The sequence below is a fragment of the Eubalaena glacialis genome, chromosome 9 (assembly GCF_028564815.1).
Source record: "Eubalaena glacialis isolate mEubGla1 chromosome 9, mEubGla1.1.hap2.+ XY, whole genome shotgun sequence".
Taxonomy (NCBI): Eukaryota; Metazoa; Chordata; class Mammalia; order Artiodactyla; family Balaenidae; genus Eubalaena; species Eubalaena glacialis.
Window position 1 is genome coordinate 8,283,741 of NC_083724.1, and position 18,669 is coordinate 8,302,409.

The 18,669-nt window shown below is 42.1% G+C and overlaps 2 protein-coding genes across 7 annotated transcripts in view; both read right to left on the reverse strand.

The window, feature by feature from the left end:
• Nucleotides 1-13,613, reverse strand: part of GLE1 (GLE1 RNA export mediator) — a 44,208-nt gene extending 30,595 nt beyond the window's left edge. The window contains exons 1-3 of the mRNA XM_061200939.1: nucleotides 13,441-13,613; nucleotides 7,053-7,274; nucleotides 905-1,015 (exon numbers count right to left, since the gene is read on the reverse strand). Coding sequence (XP_061056922.1) covers nucleotides 905-1,015; nucleotides 7,053-7,274; nucleotides 13,441-13,539 — 432 coding nt within the window. The 5' untranslated portion in view covers nucleotides 13,540-13,613. The remainder of the gene's footprint in view (nucleotides 1-904; nucleotides 1,016-7,052; nucleotides 7,275-13,440) is intronic.
• A 1,934-nt stretch (nucleotides 13,614-15,547) lies between these two features.
• ODF2 (outer dense fiber of sperm tails 2) overlaps nucleotides 15,548-18,669 on the reverse strand; it is a 29,122-nt gene continuing 26,000 nt past the window's right edge. For all 6 annotated transcript variants that reach the window (XM_061199830.1, XM_061199829.1, XM_061199828.1 and 3 more), the window contains 3 exons: nucleotides 17,539-17,701; nucleotides 16,990-17,115; nucleotides 15,548-16,541 (listed from right to left, as the gene is read on the reverse strand). In XM_061199830.1, the coding sequence (XP_061055813.1) occupies nucleotides 16,353-16,541; nucleotides 16,990-17,115; nucleotides 17,539-17,701 (478 nt within the window). In that variant the 3' untranslated portion in view covers nucleotides 15,548-16,352. The remainder of the gene's footprint in view (nucleotides 16,542-16,989; nucleotides 17,116-17,538; nucleotides 17,702-18,669) is intronic.

An 18,669-nucleotide genomic window follows, 5' to 3' on the forward strand; every position in this document is an offset into this window, starting at 1 on the left:
GGAATTCCCTGTTCACTATTTTATCTAGGCCTAGAACAAAAGTGCTCAATAAGTATTTGGTGACTCCATGAATAAATGAATGAGGGTAGATGCTAGAAGACTTTCAATTTATAAACTCATGTACTCTTTAAAAAGTTTTACAGGGACTTCCCTGGTGGCACAGTGGTTAAGAATCCACCTGCCAATGCAGGAGACACGGGTTCAAGCCCTGGCCCAGGAAGATTCCCACATGCTGTGGAGCAACTAAGCCCGTGCGCCACAACTACTGAGCCTGTGCTCTAGAGCCCGTGAGCCACAACTACTGAGCCCACGTGCCGCAACTACTGAAGCCCGCGCGCCTAGAGCCCGTGCTCCACAACAAGAGAAGCCACCGCCATAAGAAGCCTGCGCACCACAACGAAGAGTAGCCCGCACTCGCCGCAACTAGAGAAAGCCTGCGCGCAGCAACAAAGACCCAACGCAGCCAAAAATAAATTAAAAAAAAAAAAAAAAAGTTTTACAAAACATGCATTGTTTTTCTAATTAAAAAAATAAAGTCAAATAAACTAATTAAAATAGTGCTATTCTTTTCTCAAGAGGCTGCTAAGGTCAATCTTCTCAGTATAACCTTACCTGACAACAAAGATCATCTTCAAATTTTGGAGAAGTAAATGGAAGCCAGGAAAGCCCAAGTAATTTTCCCAAAGTCACATGTAAAATAGAAGAGGTAGGATTTGAAACCAGATTTGACTTTAGAGAGCTTACTCTTGACTGCTATGTTATGCTATCTCCCCAACTGAATCAGAGCTACTAGTAGATGGGGCACGATGATTATGAGTACATGGTGGACATTCATAATCCCTGAGAACTGCATTTAAATGTGGCTCCTTCGGGTTATGCCTGTCTTACTTCAAGGGTTACTTACTGCTCCTTTCATTCTGTGCAGCAGCTCATACGTTCGGATGCAGCCTTCCACTTTGATCCCCCGGGAGGACTGAAGTACCATAGGTTCTGTATGCTGAGACTCATGTTTGTCCTATACAGACAGAAGATGGAAAAATTAAGCTTTTAAGACGGTAAAGTTGGTGTTATTCAATCTGAACAAAAATCACATCCTTACTTATGAACAACCAATAACAACAACAAAACAATATATGTTAGAACCAGTGTGCTTTTCATGATATTGACCTTATTCTAATTGTTTTCCTTAATAACTTAAGTGGATGGTTTTGCTTTGGACAGTTTTTTGTGTTTTTTTTTTTTTGCTTGCTTGTTTGTTTTGATTTGTCCAGCACATTTTCCCCATTTCTTCTAGTAAGTGTCCATTTTTGCTGGGGTGGTTTGGACGGAGAAACCCCAGCCCACATCCCCGATTCTTCTAGCTCCCTAGCCTCTGGGGTCACTAAGCATGTGACCAGCCTGGCAATCAAAGTATTCTATCCCCCTGTACCCAGTATCTACTTCAGGAATGAGGCTTATGACCTAAGCTAAGCCAGAGTCCATCTCTGAATTTTCCTGATGGAGCTATTTGGGATGGCTTTCTCTTATTCTGGGGATGCTAAGCTAAGAAGATATGTGTCTAGGGCTACCAAGAGACATCCTGCCATACAGTCTATCTGAAAGATGAAACCAAGACGACTTAGACAGAATTGAGAAATGGAGAAGCAAAGCCCTGGGTCTGAGTCACTGAATCAAGTCAGAAATAATATCAAGGACAGACAAGCAGAAAATAGATCCTCTAGATCTAACTGATTCAAAATGCACTCCTAGATTTCCTGGTTATATGAGCTAATTAATTTCTCCCCTGACTCCCTTGTTTTGCTTTAGCTAGTTTAAACTGGGTTTCTGTTACTTAAACACCAAAAATTTGTAAATGATACAATTCATTATATAAAGCCATCCAAAACTTTACTTAAACCTTAAGAATTATGGAATTTTATACCTGGAGAGGACCTTGGCAATTTAGTCCAGTACCAGATTTACAGATGAAGAAACTGAGGCCTAAGGAGGGAAAGATGCCTGCCTGAGGGCATGCCACGCTATTGGCAGGATCAGAACTAGAAACTGCTGCCTCTGAGAAGCTGCTCATAGAAACTTAACTTTTTTTTTTTAATTTTGAAATAAGTATAATTTACAGGAAGTTGGAAACAGTAAATTGACGGTACAAGCCACAGAACTTATTCAGATTTCACCAAGTTTTACAGGAATTCATTTGGGTACATGTATAGTTTTATGCAATTTTATCACATGTGTAACCACCATCACAAAGTACAGAACTGTTCCATCACCATAAAGCTTCCTTGTGCCACACCTTTATATCGCTAACTTGTTCTCCATCTCTATAATGATAGCATTTCAAGAACGTTAAATAAATGGAACCATACAGCACATAATCTTTTGAGATTGACTTTTTTCACTTCGTATAATGCCTCTGAGATCCTAAGTTGTTGCATATTATCAAAGATTTGTTCCTTTTTTTTAAAAATTTTATTTATTTATGTATATATGTATGTATGTATGTATGTATTGGCTGCGTCGGGTCTTCCTTGCTGCGCGCGGGCCTTCTCTAGTTGTGGCGAGCGGGGGCTACTCTTCGTCGTGGTGCGCAGGTTTCTCATTGCGGTGGCTTCTTTTGTTGCGGAGCACGCGCTCTAGGCGCGCAGGCTTCAGTAGTTGTGGCGCGCGGGCTCAGTAGCTGTGGCTCGCGGGCTCTAGAGCGCAGGCTCAGTAGTTGTGGCGCACGGGCTTAGTTGCTCCGCGGCATGTGGGATCTTCCCGGACCAGGGATCGAACCCGTGTCTCCTGCATTGGCAGGCGGATTCTTAACCACTGCGCCATCAGGGAAGCCCAGATTTGTTCCTTTTTATTGCCAGTAGTATTCCATGATAGAGATGTACCAGTTTGTTTAACCATTCATCTGTTGAAAGACATTTCATTGTTTCCAGCTTGGGGATATAATAAATAAAGCTCCTATGATCACTGGTATTCAGATTTTTATGTAAATATAAGTTTTGATTTCTCTGGGAAAAATGCCCAAGAATGCAATTGCTAGGTCATATAGTTAAGTACCTATTTAGTTTTATAAGAAATTGCCAAACTGTTTTCTAGCGTGCCTGTACCATTCCACATTTCCACCCAAAATATATGAGTGATCCAGATTCTCCACATCATTGTCAGCATTTGGTGGTGTCACTGTTTTTTATTTTAACCATTCTGATAGGTGTGTAGTGCTACTTTGTCCTGGTTTTAATTTGCATTTCTTTAATGGCTAATGATGGTGAACATATTTTCATGTACTTATATTATCTATATATTGTCTTAGGTGAAATGTCTGTTCATATCTTCTGCTCATTTTCTAATTGAAGGTTAGAAAGTTTTTGTTTAACCTTTGAGTTTTAAGAGTTTTTAAAATATATTCTAAATATATATTCTTGATATATATTTTAAATATATTCTAGATACATAAACCTTTGTCAGATACGTGGTTTGCAACTACTTTCTCCTGGTCAGTAGCTTGTCTGATCATCCTCTTCACAAGGTCATTCACTGAGCCACACTTTTCATTTGATGAGGTCCAATTTATTAATTTTTCCTTCTATGGATTAAGTTTTTAGTGTCAAATCTAAAAACTCTTCACCTAGTCCTAGGTTCTGATTATGCTTTTTTTTTTCCTAAAAGTCTTATAGTTTTACATTTAAGTTCATGATCATTTTGAGTTAATTTTTATGTAAGTTGTAAAGTTTAGGCTAAAGTTCATTTTTGTGTCTATGATGTTCAATTGCTAGAAATATTTTTTGAAGACTAATATTTTAAAAGATGAAGTGTGAAATATAAACTAAAAAGTAAACTTTTTATGTATGTAATCATGCAGTCTTTCATAATATGAATAATCATCTCTGTCCTATATTATTTTTTAGGATTATTATTTACTGTACAATAAATTCTTTCTTATTGTGAATAACTCTTGCAAAGACATTTCTCCAAAGAAGATATACAAATGGCTAATAAGCACATGAAAATATGCTCAACATCACTAATCATTTAGGGAAATGCAAATCAAAACCACAATGATACACTTCATGACCATTAGGATGGCTTTCGTAAAACAAAACAAAATAAAAACAAACAAACAAAAACAACCCAGCAAATAACAAACGTTAGCAAAGGTGTGGAGAAACTGAAACCCTTGTGCATTGCTAGTAGGAATGTAAAATGATACAGCTGCTGTGGAAAACAATATGATGGTTCCTCAAAAATTTAAACATAGAATTACCATATGATCCATCAATTCTACTTCTGGGTACATACCCCAAAGAATTGAAAACAGGTACTCAAACTAATACATGTACATGCGTATTCATAGCAGCACTAGTCACCAAGAGCCAAAAGGTGGAAGCAAGCTAAACGTCCAGTGACAGATGAATGAATAAACAAAACGTGGTACATACAGTGGAATATTATTCAGCCTTAAAAGGAAGGAAATTCTGACACATGTGACAACATGGATGAACCTTGAAGACATTATGCTAAGTGAAATAAACCAGTCACAAAATGACAAATATTACGTGATTCCACTTATACGAAGTACCTAAAATGGTCAAATTCATAGAGACGGAAAGTAGAATGGTGGTTGCTAGGGACTGGGGGTAGGGGGAAATAAGGAGTTATTTATTTATTTATTTATTTATTTATTTATTTATTTATGGCTGCGTTGGGTCTTCATTGCTGCGCGCAGCCTTTCTCTAGTTGTGGTGAGCGGGGACTACTCTTCGTTGTGGCACACGGCCTTCTCATTGCGGTGGCTTCTCTTGTTGTGGAGCATGGGCTCTAGGCGCACGGGCTTTAGTAGTTGTGGCTTGCGGGCTCAGCAGTTGTGGCTCACAGGCTCTAGAGAGCAGGCTCAGTAGTTGTGGCGCACAGGCTTAGCTGCTCCGTGGCATGTGGGATCTTCCCACACCAAGGATCGAACCCGTGTCCCCTGCCTTGGCAGGCGGATTCTTAACCCCTGCGCCACCAGGGAAGTCCTGGAGTTATTGATTAATGAGTGTAGTGTTTTTAGTTTTGGATGATGAAAACGTTCTGCAGATGGATAGTGGTGATGTTTACACAACACTATGAATGTACTTAATGCCACTGAATTGTACTCTTAAAAATGGTTAAATGGTAAATTTTATGTCATGAATATTTTACAATTAAAAAAAAGGTTTAAAATTAAAAAAAAATGTTCATACCCTTTTATCTTTTTTTTTTTTAATTTTTTTTTTTTTTAAATTATTTATGGCTGTGTTGGGTCTTCATTTCTGTGTGAGGGCTTTCTCTAGTTGCGGCAAGTGGGGACCACTCTTCATCGCGGTGCGTGGGCCTCTCACTATCGCGGCCTCTCCCGTTGCGGGGCACAGGCTCCAGACGCGCAGGCTCAGCAATTGTGGATCACGGCCCAGTTGCTCCGCGGCATGTGGGATCTTCCCAGACCAGGGCTCGAACCCGTGTCCCCTGCATTGGCAGGCAGATTCTCAACCACTGCGCCACCAGGGAAGCCCCCCTTTTATCTTTGACGCCAGTCAAATCACTTGGGCATTTATTTTAAGATATTAGCTAGAAGACATATTTTAAGATTAAAAACGGAAAAATCTCTCTGCAGAAAGTTTCTCAGTGTAATATCTTTAAAAGCAATCAAATGGAAAAATATAAATGCCTAATAATAAAGGAGCAGTTTAATAAATTACAGGACATTACATATCCTCTAAGTAGACATTTACAAAGGTGGAAATAACGTGAACAAATAATTCAAATAGTTCATGAACAAAATAAAGTTAGCAAAGAAAAGCAGAACATGAAAGTGCACATACAATTTAATCATGCCAAGGTACAAGGATGCAGGCATATGAAACTGGAAAGGAGTAACTGATGACTGAAATGATGAAACCATAGGGAGATTTAACTTCTTCCTTTTGTTGAATTGATAATATACTTTCAGTAAACAAAAGTCTGCAGTGAGTATGAACAAAAAGAACAAAGAACTTTGTCTTTTGGAAGCTAAACGTGAAAAATGTAATCTCTACCTTTCTAAAGAGTTGCCTAGTCTTATTTTGCTGGCACAAAAATCTAAAACTTGAAAAAGCACAATAGTGCTTAGAAGCTTAGAAGGCTTTTTTTCTATTAACTCTTTACATTCTAGGCCAAATACTACTTGTTATACCTTACTTTGATCCAGAAAGGATTTAATGCAGCTTATAAAGGAACCTAAAACATAACAACAGGACTTCCCTGGTGGTGCAGTGGTTAAGAATCCGCCTGCCGGTGCAGGGGACATGGGTTTGAATCCTGGTCCAGGAAGATCCCACATGTCGCGGAGCAACTAAGCCCATGCACCACAACTACTGAGCCTGTGCTCTAGAGCCTGCAAGCCACAACTACTGAAGCCCGCATGCCTAGAGCCTATGCTCCGCAACAAGAGAAGCCACTGCAATGAGAAGCCCGCACACCGCAACAAAGAGTAGCCCCGGCTCGTTGCAACTAGAGAAAACCCGTGTGCAGCAACTAAGACCCAACGCAGCCATAAATAAATAAATAAATACCTCTAGAGATACAAAGAAAGAAAGAGAAGAGAAGAGCACAGCACCAGCAACAATTTAACTGTTTTAAGTGGGAGAAACAAAGGCAGGAACAAAACAGAGCCAAAAAGAAGGTAAAAACTCATACAGAAGCAACAATAAGGTATGTAAATCTAAGAGCAAGTATAAAATTTACTCTAAGCTTTCCAGCAGCCAACAACAAAAAGGGAGACCTTGTTGAGTTAAACAGATGCAATGCTCACGAGAAAAAACAATCCACTTGCCCATGAAATTAATCACTATTCTTGGTACTAAGAATAGAGAGGAATTTCTCTCTCTGGGTCTTCATAAAGAGAACGCTGGGTCATGTGGTAAACACTGTTGCTACAAACAGCTACAAGGATTCGAAGAAGCAACCATTATTTTCTCCAGAGTAAGGTCACTGTAGTATGACAATGTTAAACACTTCAACTTTGCAGCCACCATTGTCTTTTGCCTTAAGTTGATCAAAAGCCTTACCTTGGTTCCATTTGGTGTTGCTGAGGAGGCTGGTGAGAAGGCAGGGTCTCTGACAGGAGATTTGGGAACAAATGAAGGTTGGTCGAGGGCTGAAGTAGATCTAGGGGATGTTGAAGTCTCAGAGGGAGGTGGGTTCTCTTGCATATGGGGTAGGACATGATCTACTACCCATCCAGAGTAAGAAGACAGCTTGGGAAGAGACATACATTCTTCTAAAACATCCTAGAGAGAAGAAGAAGGTTAAGCTCAACTTGCATGTCAACTGATCCAAGCAATCAAAAATAATTTTGTCCTTATGTTCCACTACATGCTTTACTGAAAACCTGAGAAGGCCTAAATAAACATATACATACATACATACCAAAGACCCAAAGTAACTGTACTAACAATCAGAGATGAAGAGAAAGTACAGTAGCTTCTTGATAATGACCTTGACTATTCTCCTTTTAGAGTATCAGACTAAATAACCCTAACTACAGAAAAAGGAACAATGCACAAAGATGGTCATTAAAGCAGATTTGAAAGCAATCTAAAATGTTGTAACGGAAAAGAACATGAAAGGAATTTTGAAGTAAACTATGGTATACACACTCAGTGAATATTCGTCATTTAAAAATGCCAATTGTGAATCCTATGTAAGGTTCGAATTTTTCCAGTTTTATTGAAAAATAATTGACATACACCACTGTAAAAGTTTAAGGCGTAAACACGATGGTTTGATTTTTATATATTGTAAAATGATTAAATAGGTTCAGCTAACAACATCCATCTTCTCATATAATCAAAAGAAAGAAAAAAGGAAAAAAAATTTCTTCTTGTGATGAGACTCTCAGCATGTACTCTCTTAACTTTCCTATATATGGTATAGCTGTGTTAGCTAACAGTCGTCAAGTTGTATATTACATCCCTAGTACTTATCTATCTTACAACTGGAAGTTTCTATTTTTTGACGACCTTACTCCATTTCCTCCTCCCCCAAGATTCAACTTTAAGTGAAAAAACAAGAGTATAAATAAATATGTCTACAATGATATAAAATAAATACAAATAAATACCCTAACAAATTTGAACGAAATATACCAGAAGTTAAGCTTGGGTGATCAGTGACATATTTCTACTTATTCTAATTTTCTGTATTTAATTTCTAAATGAACATGTTATACTTTTTAAAATGAAAATAAGCAAATAAAAAATAGGCATAGAAAAGTGGTTACGAGGGACTTCCCTGGTGGTGCAGTGGTTAAGAAGCCACCTGCCAATGCAGAACACATGGGTTTGATCCCTGGTCTGGAAGATCCCACATGCTGCGGAGCAACTAAGCCCGTGCACCACAACTACTGAGTCTGCACTCTATAGAGCCTGTGAGCCACAACTACTGAAGCCCGCGCGCCTACAGCCCGTGCTCCACAACAAGAGAAGCCACCACAATGAGAAGCCCGCGCACTGCAGAGAAGGGTAGCCCTCCACTCGCAGCAACTAGAGAAAGCCCGCGCATAGCAACGAAGACCCAACTCAGCCAAAAATAAATAAATAAATTAATTAATTAAAAAGAAAAGTGGTTACTGATGTAAGAGCCAATGGCTTAAATAAAATAGGTTCTACAATATAAAGACCATAAAACAAGTCCCAGACACTCTCCAATATGTGTGTGGAGTTGTTCAACTGTACCAGTTATCTATTATCTCTATATGTTTGGTGTACAGTGCTCTAAACCAAAGAAATGTATACCACTTAACTGTAGTTAAAGTATACAGCAAATTTTGGCTGAGAACTTTACTCAATGTCAGGAAAATATTATCAGGAAACATGGAAAAACAGTATAATAGTGATTAAGAGTCTTGAATTTGGAACTAGCCTTTCTTGGTTTGAATTCCATCTCTGTATTCCACTTACCTGTATAACCATGGGCAAATTACCTAACCTCTCTGTGCCTAAGCTTCATTTCTTCTGAAATGGAATAATAGGGGATCTACCTCAAAACATTTGGGGAGAATTAAATGAGTAATAGATATAAAGAACTCAGCACAGTACCTGGCACATAATAACTACTCAAAAATCACAAGCTATTATGTTACATAAATCAGTGGTTCTCCAGCAGGGACAATTTTACTCCCCAGATGACACTGGGTAATGTCTGGAGACATTTTTGGTTGTCACGACTGGGAGGATACTACTGGCATTTACTGGGTAGAGGCCAGGGATGCTGTTTAACACCCTACAATGCCCAATACAGCAACAGCAGCCCCTACCACAAAGAATTATCTGGCTGAGCCCAAAATGTCAATGATGCTGCGGTTGAGAAATACTGATCTAGAGTGTGTATACAATAAACAGATATTCAACCCATGGGGAATAATCTAGACATAGAAGCAAACAGGCTGTATGCACACTTTATACAGTGACAAGGCTCATTTTAAAGACATATTGGAAATAATGTTGAGACAACAACTTTCTTTTTTAAACTGAAGTGTAGTTGATTTACAATGCTGTGTTAGTTTCTGGTATACAGCAAAGTGATTCAGACACACATACCTGAATATATATATAAGTACTTTTCCATATTCTTTTCATTATGGTTTATTACAGGATATTGAATATAATTCCCTGTGGTATACAGTAGGGCCTTGTTGTTTATCTATTTTATATCTAGTAGTCTGCTAATCCCAAACTCCTAATTTATCCCTCCCACCACCCCCTTTCCCCTTTCCTCTTTGGTAACCATAAATTTGTTTTCTATGTCTGTGAGTCTGTTTCTGTTTTGTAAATAAGTTCATTTGTGGGCTTCCTTGGTGGCGCAGTGGTTAAGAATCTGCCTGCCAATGCAGGGGACACGGGTTCGAGCCCTGGTCCGGGAAGATCCCACATGCTGCGGAGCAACTAAGCCCGTGCGCCACAACTACTGAGCCTGCGCTCTAGAGCCCGCAAGCCACACCTACTGAGCCCATGTGTCACAACTACTGAAGCCCGCGCACCTAGAGCCCATGTGCCACAACGACTGAGCCTGCGCTCTAGAGCCCCCGAGCCACAACTACTGAGCCCGTGTGCCACAACTACTGAAGCCCGTGCGCCTAGAGCCCGTGCTCCGCAACAAGAGGAGCCACCGCAATGAGAAGCCCGTGCACCACAATGAAGAGTAGCCCCCACTCGCCACTACTAGAGAAAGCCCACGCGCAGCAATGAAGACCCAAAGCAGCCAAAAAAAAAAAAAAAAAAGTTCATTTGTATCATATTTTAGATTCCACTTGTGGTATCATATGGTATTTTTCTTTCTCTTTCTGGCTTACTTCACTTAGTCTGATAATGTCTAGGTCCATCCATGTTGCTGCAAATGGCATTATTTCATTCTTTTTATGGCTGAGTAGTAGTTCATTGTATACATATACCACATCTTCTTTATTCATCTGTCAATGGACATTTAGGTTGCTTCCATGTCTTGGCTATTGTAAATAGTGCTACTAAGAACATTGGGGTGCATGTATCTTTTCAAAAGGGAAGCCTCATACACTGAGGTGCAGTGTATGAGGCTTCCCTTTTCTCCACATCCTCTGCAGCATTTATTATTTGTAGACTTTTTAATGATGGCCATTCTGACCAGCATGAGGTGGTACCTCAGTGTAGTTTTGATTTGCATTTCTCTGATAATTAGCGATGTTGAGCATCTTTTCATGTGCCTATTGGCCATCTGTATGTCTTCTTCGGAGAAGTGTCTTCTGCTCATTTTTGGAATGGGTTGTTTGATTTTGTTATTGAGTTGTATGAGCTGCTTGTATATTTTGGAAATTAAGCCTTTGTCAGTTTCATCATTTACAAATATTTTCTCCCAGTCTGTAGGTTGTCTTTGTTTTGTTTATGGTTTCCTTTGCTGTGCAAAAGCTTGTAAGTTTGATTAGGTCCCATTTGTTTATTTTTGCTTTATTTCTATTTCCTTGGAAGACTAAGAAAACACTGCTACGATTTATGTCAGAGAATGTTTTGCTTATGTTTTCCTCTAGGAGTTTTATGGTGTCATGTCTTATATTTAAGTCTTTAAGCCATTTTGAGTTTATTTTTGTGTATGCTGTGAGGAAGTGTTCTAACTTCATTGATTCATGTGCAGCTGTCCAACGTTCCCAACACCTTTCTGAAGAGACTGTCCTTTCTCCATTGTATATTCTTGCCTGCTTTGTTGAAGATTAATTGACTGTAGGTGTGTGGGTTTATTTATGGTCTCTCTATTCTGTTTCATTGATCCACATGTCTGTTTTGTCCCAATACCACGCTGTTTTGATTACTGTAGCTTTGTTGTATTGTCTAAAGTCTGGGAGGGTTATGCCTTCAGTTTTGTCCTTTTTCCTTAGGATTACTTTGGCAATTCTGGGTCTTTTGTGCTTCCATATAAATTTTAGGATAACTTGTTCTAGTTCTGTGAAAAATGTCGTGGGTAATTTGATTGGGATTGCAATAAATCTGTAGATTGCTTTGGGTAGTACGGCTATTTTAATAATATTAATTTTTCCCATCCAAGAGCATGGGATATCTTTCCATTTCTTTGAATCATCTTCAATTTCCTTTCCTTTATCAGTGTTTTACAGTTCTCAGAATATAAGTCTTTCACCTCCTTGGTCAAGTTTATTTCTAAGGTTTTTTTTGGGGGGGGGGATGTGACTTTAAAAGGGTTGTTTTTTTTTTTTAACTTTCCATTTCTGATATTTCATTGTTAGTGTAAAGAAATGCAACAGATTTCTGTATGTTAATCTCATATCCTGCTACCTTGCTAAATTTATTTATCAGTTCTAGTAGTTTTTCTGTGGAGTCTTTAGGGTTTTCTATGGATAGTACCATGTAATCTGCATATAATAACAATTTTACCCCTTCCCTTCTGATTTGGATACCTTTTTATTTATTTCCCTTGTCTGACTGCTGTGGCTAGGACTTCCAATTCTATATTAGATAGCAGTGGTGAGAGGGGGCATCCTTGTCTTGCTCCAGATTTTAGCAGGAAGGCTTTCAGCTTTTCACCACCACTGAGTATTGTGTTGGCTGTGGGTCTCTCCCACAATAATAGTAGCTTTATTTGTCCCATAATAAAAGTAGCTTTTATTATGTTGAGATATGTTCCCTCTATACTCACTTTGGGAAGAGTTTTTATCATGAAAGGATATTGAATTTGAGACAACTTTTTACTCTTTCTTTACGCCAAAATAAATTCCAGGAGCAAAGTTTCAAATGTAAAAAATAAACCCATACCCGTAAAAAACACCATCAACGGAGAAAACAATTTCAACTGACAAACTAGAAAAAAAGATGCAATATATATCACAGATAAAGGAATATTATCCCTAATACATAAAGAACTTATAAAATATTGGCAAAACCCCAATAGAAAAATGAGCAAAAGACATAAACTGGCAAATATACACACACAAAGTTACACAAAGACTGATTCAGGAAGAAATCACCAATAAATGCTAAGGGTGGAGGTTTGATAAGAAAAAAGTATTTTGGTGTAATCTTGGACTACCTCCCAACAAAATACTAAGAAGTTACAAAAGGGAAAATGATGAATTTTAAGTGAACTTTACGTGGAAATATCTGGAAGTTACCCTTGTAACCAAGTGATCAAGGTGAGCATCACCAGTGTTGGGATGGGCTGAAGCATCTATGTGTGACTGATGTGACTTACTGAGAACACAGCATCATTTCTGTGGTATTCCTGCCAAGAATGCATAACCTGAGTCTACACCATACAGATTCATGCTGGAATTCATCCTATAGAATGTAAGCTATGTATTCTTCCAAAACCGTCAAAGACATAAAGACAGAAATGCTTTAGAAGTGTTTCCCATTTAAGTGTGAAGAGACAAAACATCATACCTGGAGCTAGATTACCAGCAACTCGGGAAGAGACGCTATGCCTTAACTGTCTCTATATTCCCCCACCTGCGCGGTCTAGTACAGGGCTTTGCGAATCTTAGATGCAGTGACCAAGCCCCCATTAAAGTTCCCAGGTCCGTCCAACGTCGTCTAAAAATTTGGTCATTTCACTGGCAGCAATAGGTTAGGTCCTGTTAACCGTTCACCGCTAAATCTGGATCTCCTAACACAAGAGACGCGCAGTAACCTAACTGACCCTGAGAGGCCAGGATTGATTTGACAACATAGGCGCAGGCACCTAACGCCAGCTGCGGGGAGCAATGAAGCCTTCAAAAAGCACCTCTGAAGGGGCGCTCCACGGAAGGCCAGAATAGGCGAGAGATGGTGATGCACACACAGGAGGCAAGCAGCAAACCCGGGCTGTTACAAGAACGCACGGGTTCCCTGGCGCAGGACATGCCAAGGGCTAGGGAAGAGCAGAGTCCCGTGACGAGGGGCAGGAAGGACCACCGCCCCCTTTGGGGCCACTGCTCACCTCGCCCCGCAGCAGCCAATCGCGGTGGTAGCAAAGGTGACCTTTGTCAGACCTGCGCAGCGCCTGCAGGGTCTCCCAGCAGCGACCCTCGGAAGGCATGACCTGCCCCGCTACAGTTCTCCAGGGGCGCCGCTTGGTACAAAACAAGTCCTCGAATCAGCCGCCCGGATACAGGTGCTCGCTTCCGCTTCCGGGGCGCACACGTAGCGGCGCAGTTCAACCCCGCCCCTAACGGCTGCATGGCCCCGCCTCCGGCGCTGAGTCCGCCCACCAACGCGGTTGCGCACAGGGCTTGGCCCGCAGCTCGCTCCCCTGCAGGGACCTCCGATCTGGGGGCTTCAGAAGGCTGGGCCTTCCAGGTTGCAGAAAACTGAATAGGTATTGATGAGCATGTGGAGAAATTGGAACCCTCATACATATGCTGCCAGTGGGACTCTAAAATGGGGCAACTCCTGTGGAAGACAGTCTGGCAGTTCATCAAAAGGTTAAAGAGGGCCTTCCCTGGCAGTGGTTAAGACTGCGCTTCCACTGCAGGGGGCGCGGGTTCCATCCCTGGTCGGGGAATTAAGATCCCGCCTGCCTGCGGCCAAAAACAAAGTTACCATTAACCCAGCAGTTCTACTAAATATATACGCAAAAGAAATGTGTCCACAAAAAACTGGTAGAATATTGAATTACTTATAACATCCAAAAAATGGAAACACATGTGTTCGTCAACCAATGAGTCAATAAAATATGGTGTATCCACACAATGTAATATTATTGGGCCATAAAAATGAAGTACAAATACGTGCTACGCCATGAACCTTGAAAACATCAATGCTGAGTGAAAGAAGCCAGTCACAATATGGTATGATTTATGTGAAATGTCCAGAGTGACAAAGCCAGAGAAACAAAGAGACTGTTAGTGGTTGCCAGGGGCTGGGGGGAGGGGAATGGGGAGCAGCTGCTAATGGTATGGGTTCCACTGGGGTGTGATGAAAATGTTCGAGAATTAGATAAAGGTGGTGGTCGCACAACTTTGAATATAATACAAGCCACTGAATTATACACTTTAAAAGAGTGAATTTTATGTGAATTATATCTCAGTAAATGAAATGTTCACCATTGCCTGAGGCCAGCTTTAACTAGGACCCTTTAACTTTTGACCCTTTTGCCCATTTCATGGGATCTCAGTCTGAGGCAGAAAGGAAAACTCTCGAGTTTGAAGCAATATAACCATTTTCCACAAACTCTCTGGAGTTTTTGGAATACAACATTTTACGAAGAAAAACAGAACGCTCTTGGGAGAATCCCAGCAATGGGCCGGAAAAGAGGTGTTTCCCACACCAACATTACAAATAGCAGAACCCTGCACTGAGGAGGTTTTCATTAGTTTGACAAAAACAAGAATAATGGGATATACAGAAATGTATGCACATTGGTGTAAGTTTGCCAACTGTCTTTTCTTAGGAAGAGCTTTCATACACTGTATGAAAGTTCAAGTCCATTTATGTTAAGGGTGTGAAAATAGGCTTGGTTTTGTGGCAGTGGTAGCTGGTAGTAGTGATTTCAGTGAACTTCCTTGGCAAAATCAAAAGCTGGAAATAAAATTAAAAACCAAACAAACAAAAAAACCCAAAACATGAAAAGCTGGAAACTACGAATGTCTCCAAAACGGGGGGATGGGGGGCGGGGGTGGTTCTGGTAGTGAAATCCAGATGCCTGGGTGGGAGCCATTGCTTTTGAGGACATAGGGGAGTTCTTGGACTTGGGTTAGAGGGGCTGAGAGAGGACCAGACTGGATCACCCAGAGGTCAGTACCAGCATAGTACACCAAATTTGTTCTCTTCTCTCTGAAGAATTTTTTTTTTTTTAAATACAGGAAAATGTGAAGAGAACAAAAATAGCCCATAATCTTATCATTCAGAAAGCAATTAACATTAAAAAAATAGTAATACATACACATCCCGTCTTCCTCCTAACAGCTAAAGTAGTCTGCCCTCACACACTGAGCAGTGCCTTTCAGTGTGTCTCCTCCAGGCCTTTCATGGGATTGTAAGTGAAAGCACACAAAGGAGAAAGAGCCAACCTGGCCAAAATGAAATGAAGAGTCTCATGCACCAAGTCCTTTAAAAACGTTTACTGGCTCTCCTGCAGCATTTTACTGAATCATTTTTAGAAGAGGGCTGGGGTGGGTAAAGGAAATCATCCGATGGAGCCTTAAATATTGATTATAAAAGCTTTTTGTAAAACAATACACGTTTCAAGAATAAATGCATTCCACAGATACAAACCTGGCAAAGGGAAAAATCAATGAGATTGGGATTATACTTTTACAAGGCGAACTGGACATAAGCCCTCGAGTGTCTATTGGCAAGTGCGTGAGGGCAAGTGGCCTTGAGGAAACTTGGCCACGTGAGAGGTTTCCACTGGGCTTGGGAGGGGAGCACCTTGGGGAAAACACCGTACCCATGAAATAAGGAAAACAGCAAGTGAACATGAGGAGTGGTGAGGACCTCTGGCGAACAGCTCCTGCTGGTTCAGGTCAGGGAAAACCCAAGAGAGAGTCCTAAAAAGAAGAGAGCTGTAAGGGAACTGGAGGGAAAGTCCAGTCCAAACATCCTCTTGGGAAAGGAATGAGCAAAGTCACGGTGAGTTAAAATCTGACCCTAACAGTAGTAACTTTAAGGCCTGTTAGGGTAATTAAAAACTTCCGTCGGGCGATGCTATCAGAGAGGAGAGAACTAAGTGGGTTCTGCTTCATCCCCTGCTGCTTCAGGCACTTTTCTGGAGCTAGTAGCTAAGACAAGATCCTCAACATACTTCATCACAGGACGAGAGAGGAAAACCAACAGGCTTTCCGGGTATGGCTTAGCAATGCCTCGGTTCCCACGGCATCCATCCGAGCTCCTAGCCCAAGAGTGGCCGCCTTAGGCAGGAGGAGACCGGGAGCGGATGGGAGAGCTCGTTAGGTAGGAAGTGTAGGGACCATCCCCAAACACGTTGGCGTAGGACGACTTGAGGAACTGGACGTAGTTCTGCATGCTGCGGTTGGTGCTCTCCGACTGCTCCAGGCGGTCTTTCAGGTCTTGCAGGCGGCTCTGGTAGCGGCGGTCAGCCTAAGAGGAGGAACGGGGCCGGGGCCAAGTGTGTGTGACGTCCAGAACAGACAAACCCATAGCGACAGAGACTTTATTAGTGGTTGCCAGGGGTTGAGGGCAGGGGAATGGGAGTGGCTGCTAACGGGTAATTTTCTTTCTGAAAATATTCTAAACCTGGATTGTGGTGGTAACGGCACAACACTGAATATACTCAAAACGACTAAATTGTGCAATTTCAATGAGGGAATTTTACGGTAAATGCTGTCTTAACAAAACTGTTAATAAAAAAGGGGATTGGCCTGGGATATCCTGAAGGGATGGGAAAGTGATGCGAGAAAAATAAAACCATGTCATATTCATAAAAACAGCAAAACATCTTGCCCTGCAGGCGCCAAGAAGCTCAGATCTCAACCCACTCCCTTCTTGTCTGCTCCTACCCCATCCTCCCACCCCCAGCCCGACTCACATCATCCCGGCTCCGCCGGAGCTGGCTGAGTTCGGTCTTGGTCCTGCTCAGCTGGGTCTCAAGGTCCAGGATTTTGTTCTGGGCTGCTCGCTCCTTGGAGGCTGCGTGCTCCTTGGTTTGTTCCACCTGCCCGAAAGGCACAGAGGTGGGGCTGTCTTACCCGGCATGGGGAACACCTGGTAAAGAGAAGGCTGGGCCGCTCCCACTAACTGGTCTCGCTGCGGACAATTCTCTGGAGCCTCAGGGCAGGAGCAAACTATGGGGACAACTTCTGCAACCCCGCTTTACCTGCCCTTTGCCAACGCTCCATGAGTCATCACCTAAGACGTGGTACACCTGTCTGAGGCCCACTCAGGCAGCAATCAAAGGAGCGGTTGTGAATAAAGTGCCAAGTCCTTTACAATAATTGCTCACTTGATCCTTATGATGATTTCATGAGGCAGGTACTACTTCTATATGCCCATTTCTCAGATGGAGAGATAGGCTCAGAGAGGTTAGGCGATTTGTCCAAAGACACAGAGATAGGTTAGTAATAGAACTGAGACTGACCTGCCTCCTGGCATCTTCAATGGCGCTCTCCAACTGCCTCGCCAGCGTCCCACATTCCCGGGTTTTCTCCTCTAGTCGCAGCTGGGACTGGTGGATTGCCTCCTCCCTCTTGGCAATCACCTGTAGGAACTCGATATTCTGGGCACTGGTCGCCTCCAGTTTCCTAGGTGAAAGCATTCAATCAGATCCTGCTCGCCCCCTACCTGTCCTGTTCCACACAGCTGGGGGCTGCCAGCCACCCCGGGCTGGGGTTCTCATCACACCAAGAATCTCCAAGGAACAACAGGAATAAACCAAAGAAATCTGCTGAGCAGCAAGGCGGCAAGGAGCTGTACGAAGAATGGGAGAAGCACAGACTGACCGCGGCTGTGCTAAGTCTGTATGTCATCACGTGTAATATGACAACTTGCGGCTCAGGCAGGTGGGTTCCACCATGATCCCCACTTTACAGATGAAGAAACTGAGCTGAAGAGAAGTGAAGTCATTGGCTGAGGCCAGCACAGCTAGCACGTCTGTCACCGAAACCCACGCGCTCAACTTCTGTTCACTGTTGCCTCCCTCAGCAAAGGGACTTCAGCTGGACCACTTACCATCATACATGACCAGCCATGGGGCAGCAGTGACCATCCCGTGTGTACACATGGTCCCCGCTGCACTTCCAGAGCACCTTCCGATTTAAGGAGCTCTGCAAGTCCTGCTGAATCCAGCTACATCTTCGAGGCCAGCAGAGTAGAGGTGGAGCCCAGGGAAGACCACCTGCTTTAAGTCCCTGCTGGCAGTCTGTGTGAGCCACCTGGGCCAGTTACAGCCTCCTGGGACCCCAAGCCTTTCACCTCTGAAAACTGAGGCTCCAGCCCTCATTTTACAGACGCTAAAAGCCCTGGAGGAAGACAGTCTAAGTCGCAGCTTTGCCAAGTACCAGCTATGTGACCTTGGGCAAGTCACTTAACCTCTCCCTGAGATCAGTTTCCTCACATCTAAAACACCAACTCGTATATACTAACCTATACGGTGCATTTTTGCATGCCGGGTAATGTGCTAAGCCCTTTGAGGATTATCTCATGGAGGACTCACAATAACCCCATGAGCTGGATTGTTATCCCTACCTTGGTCCCTTTCTCAAGATGAGTA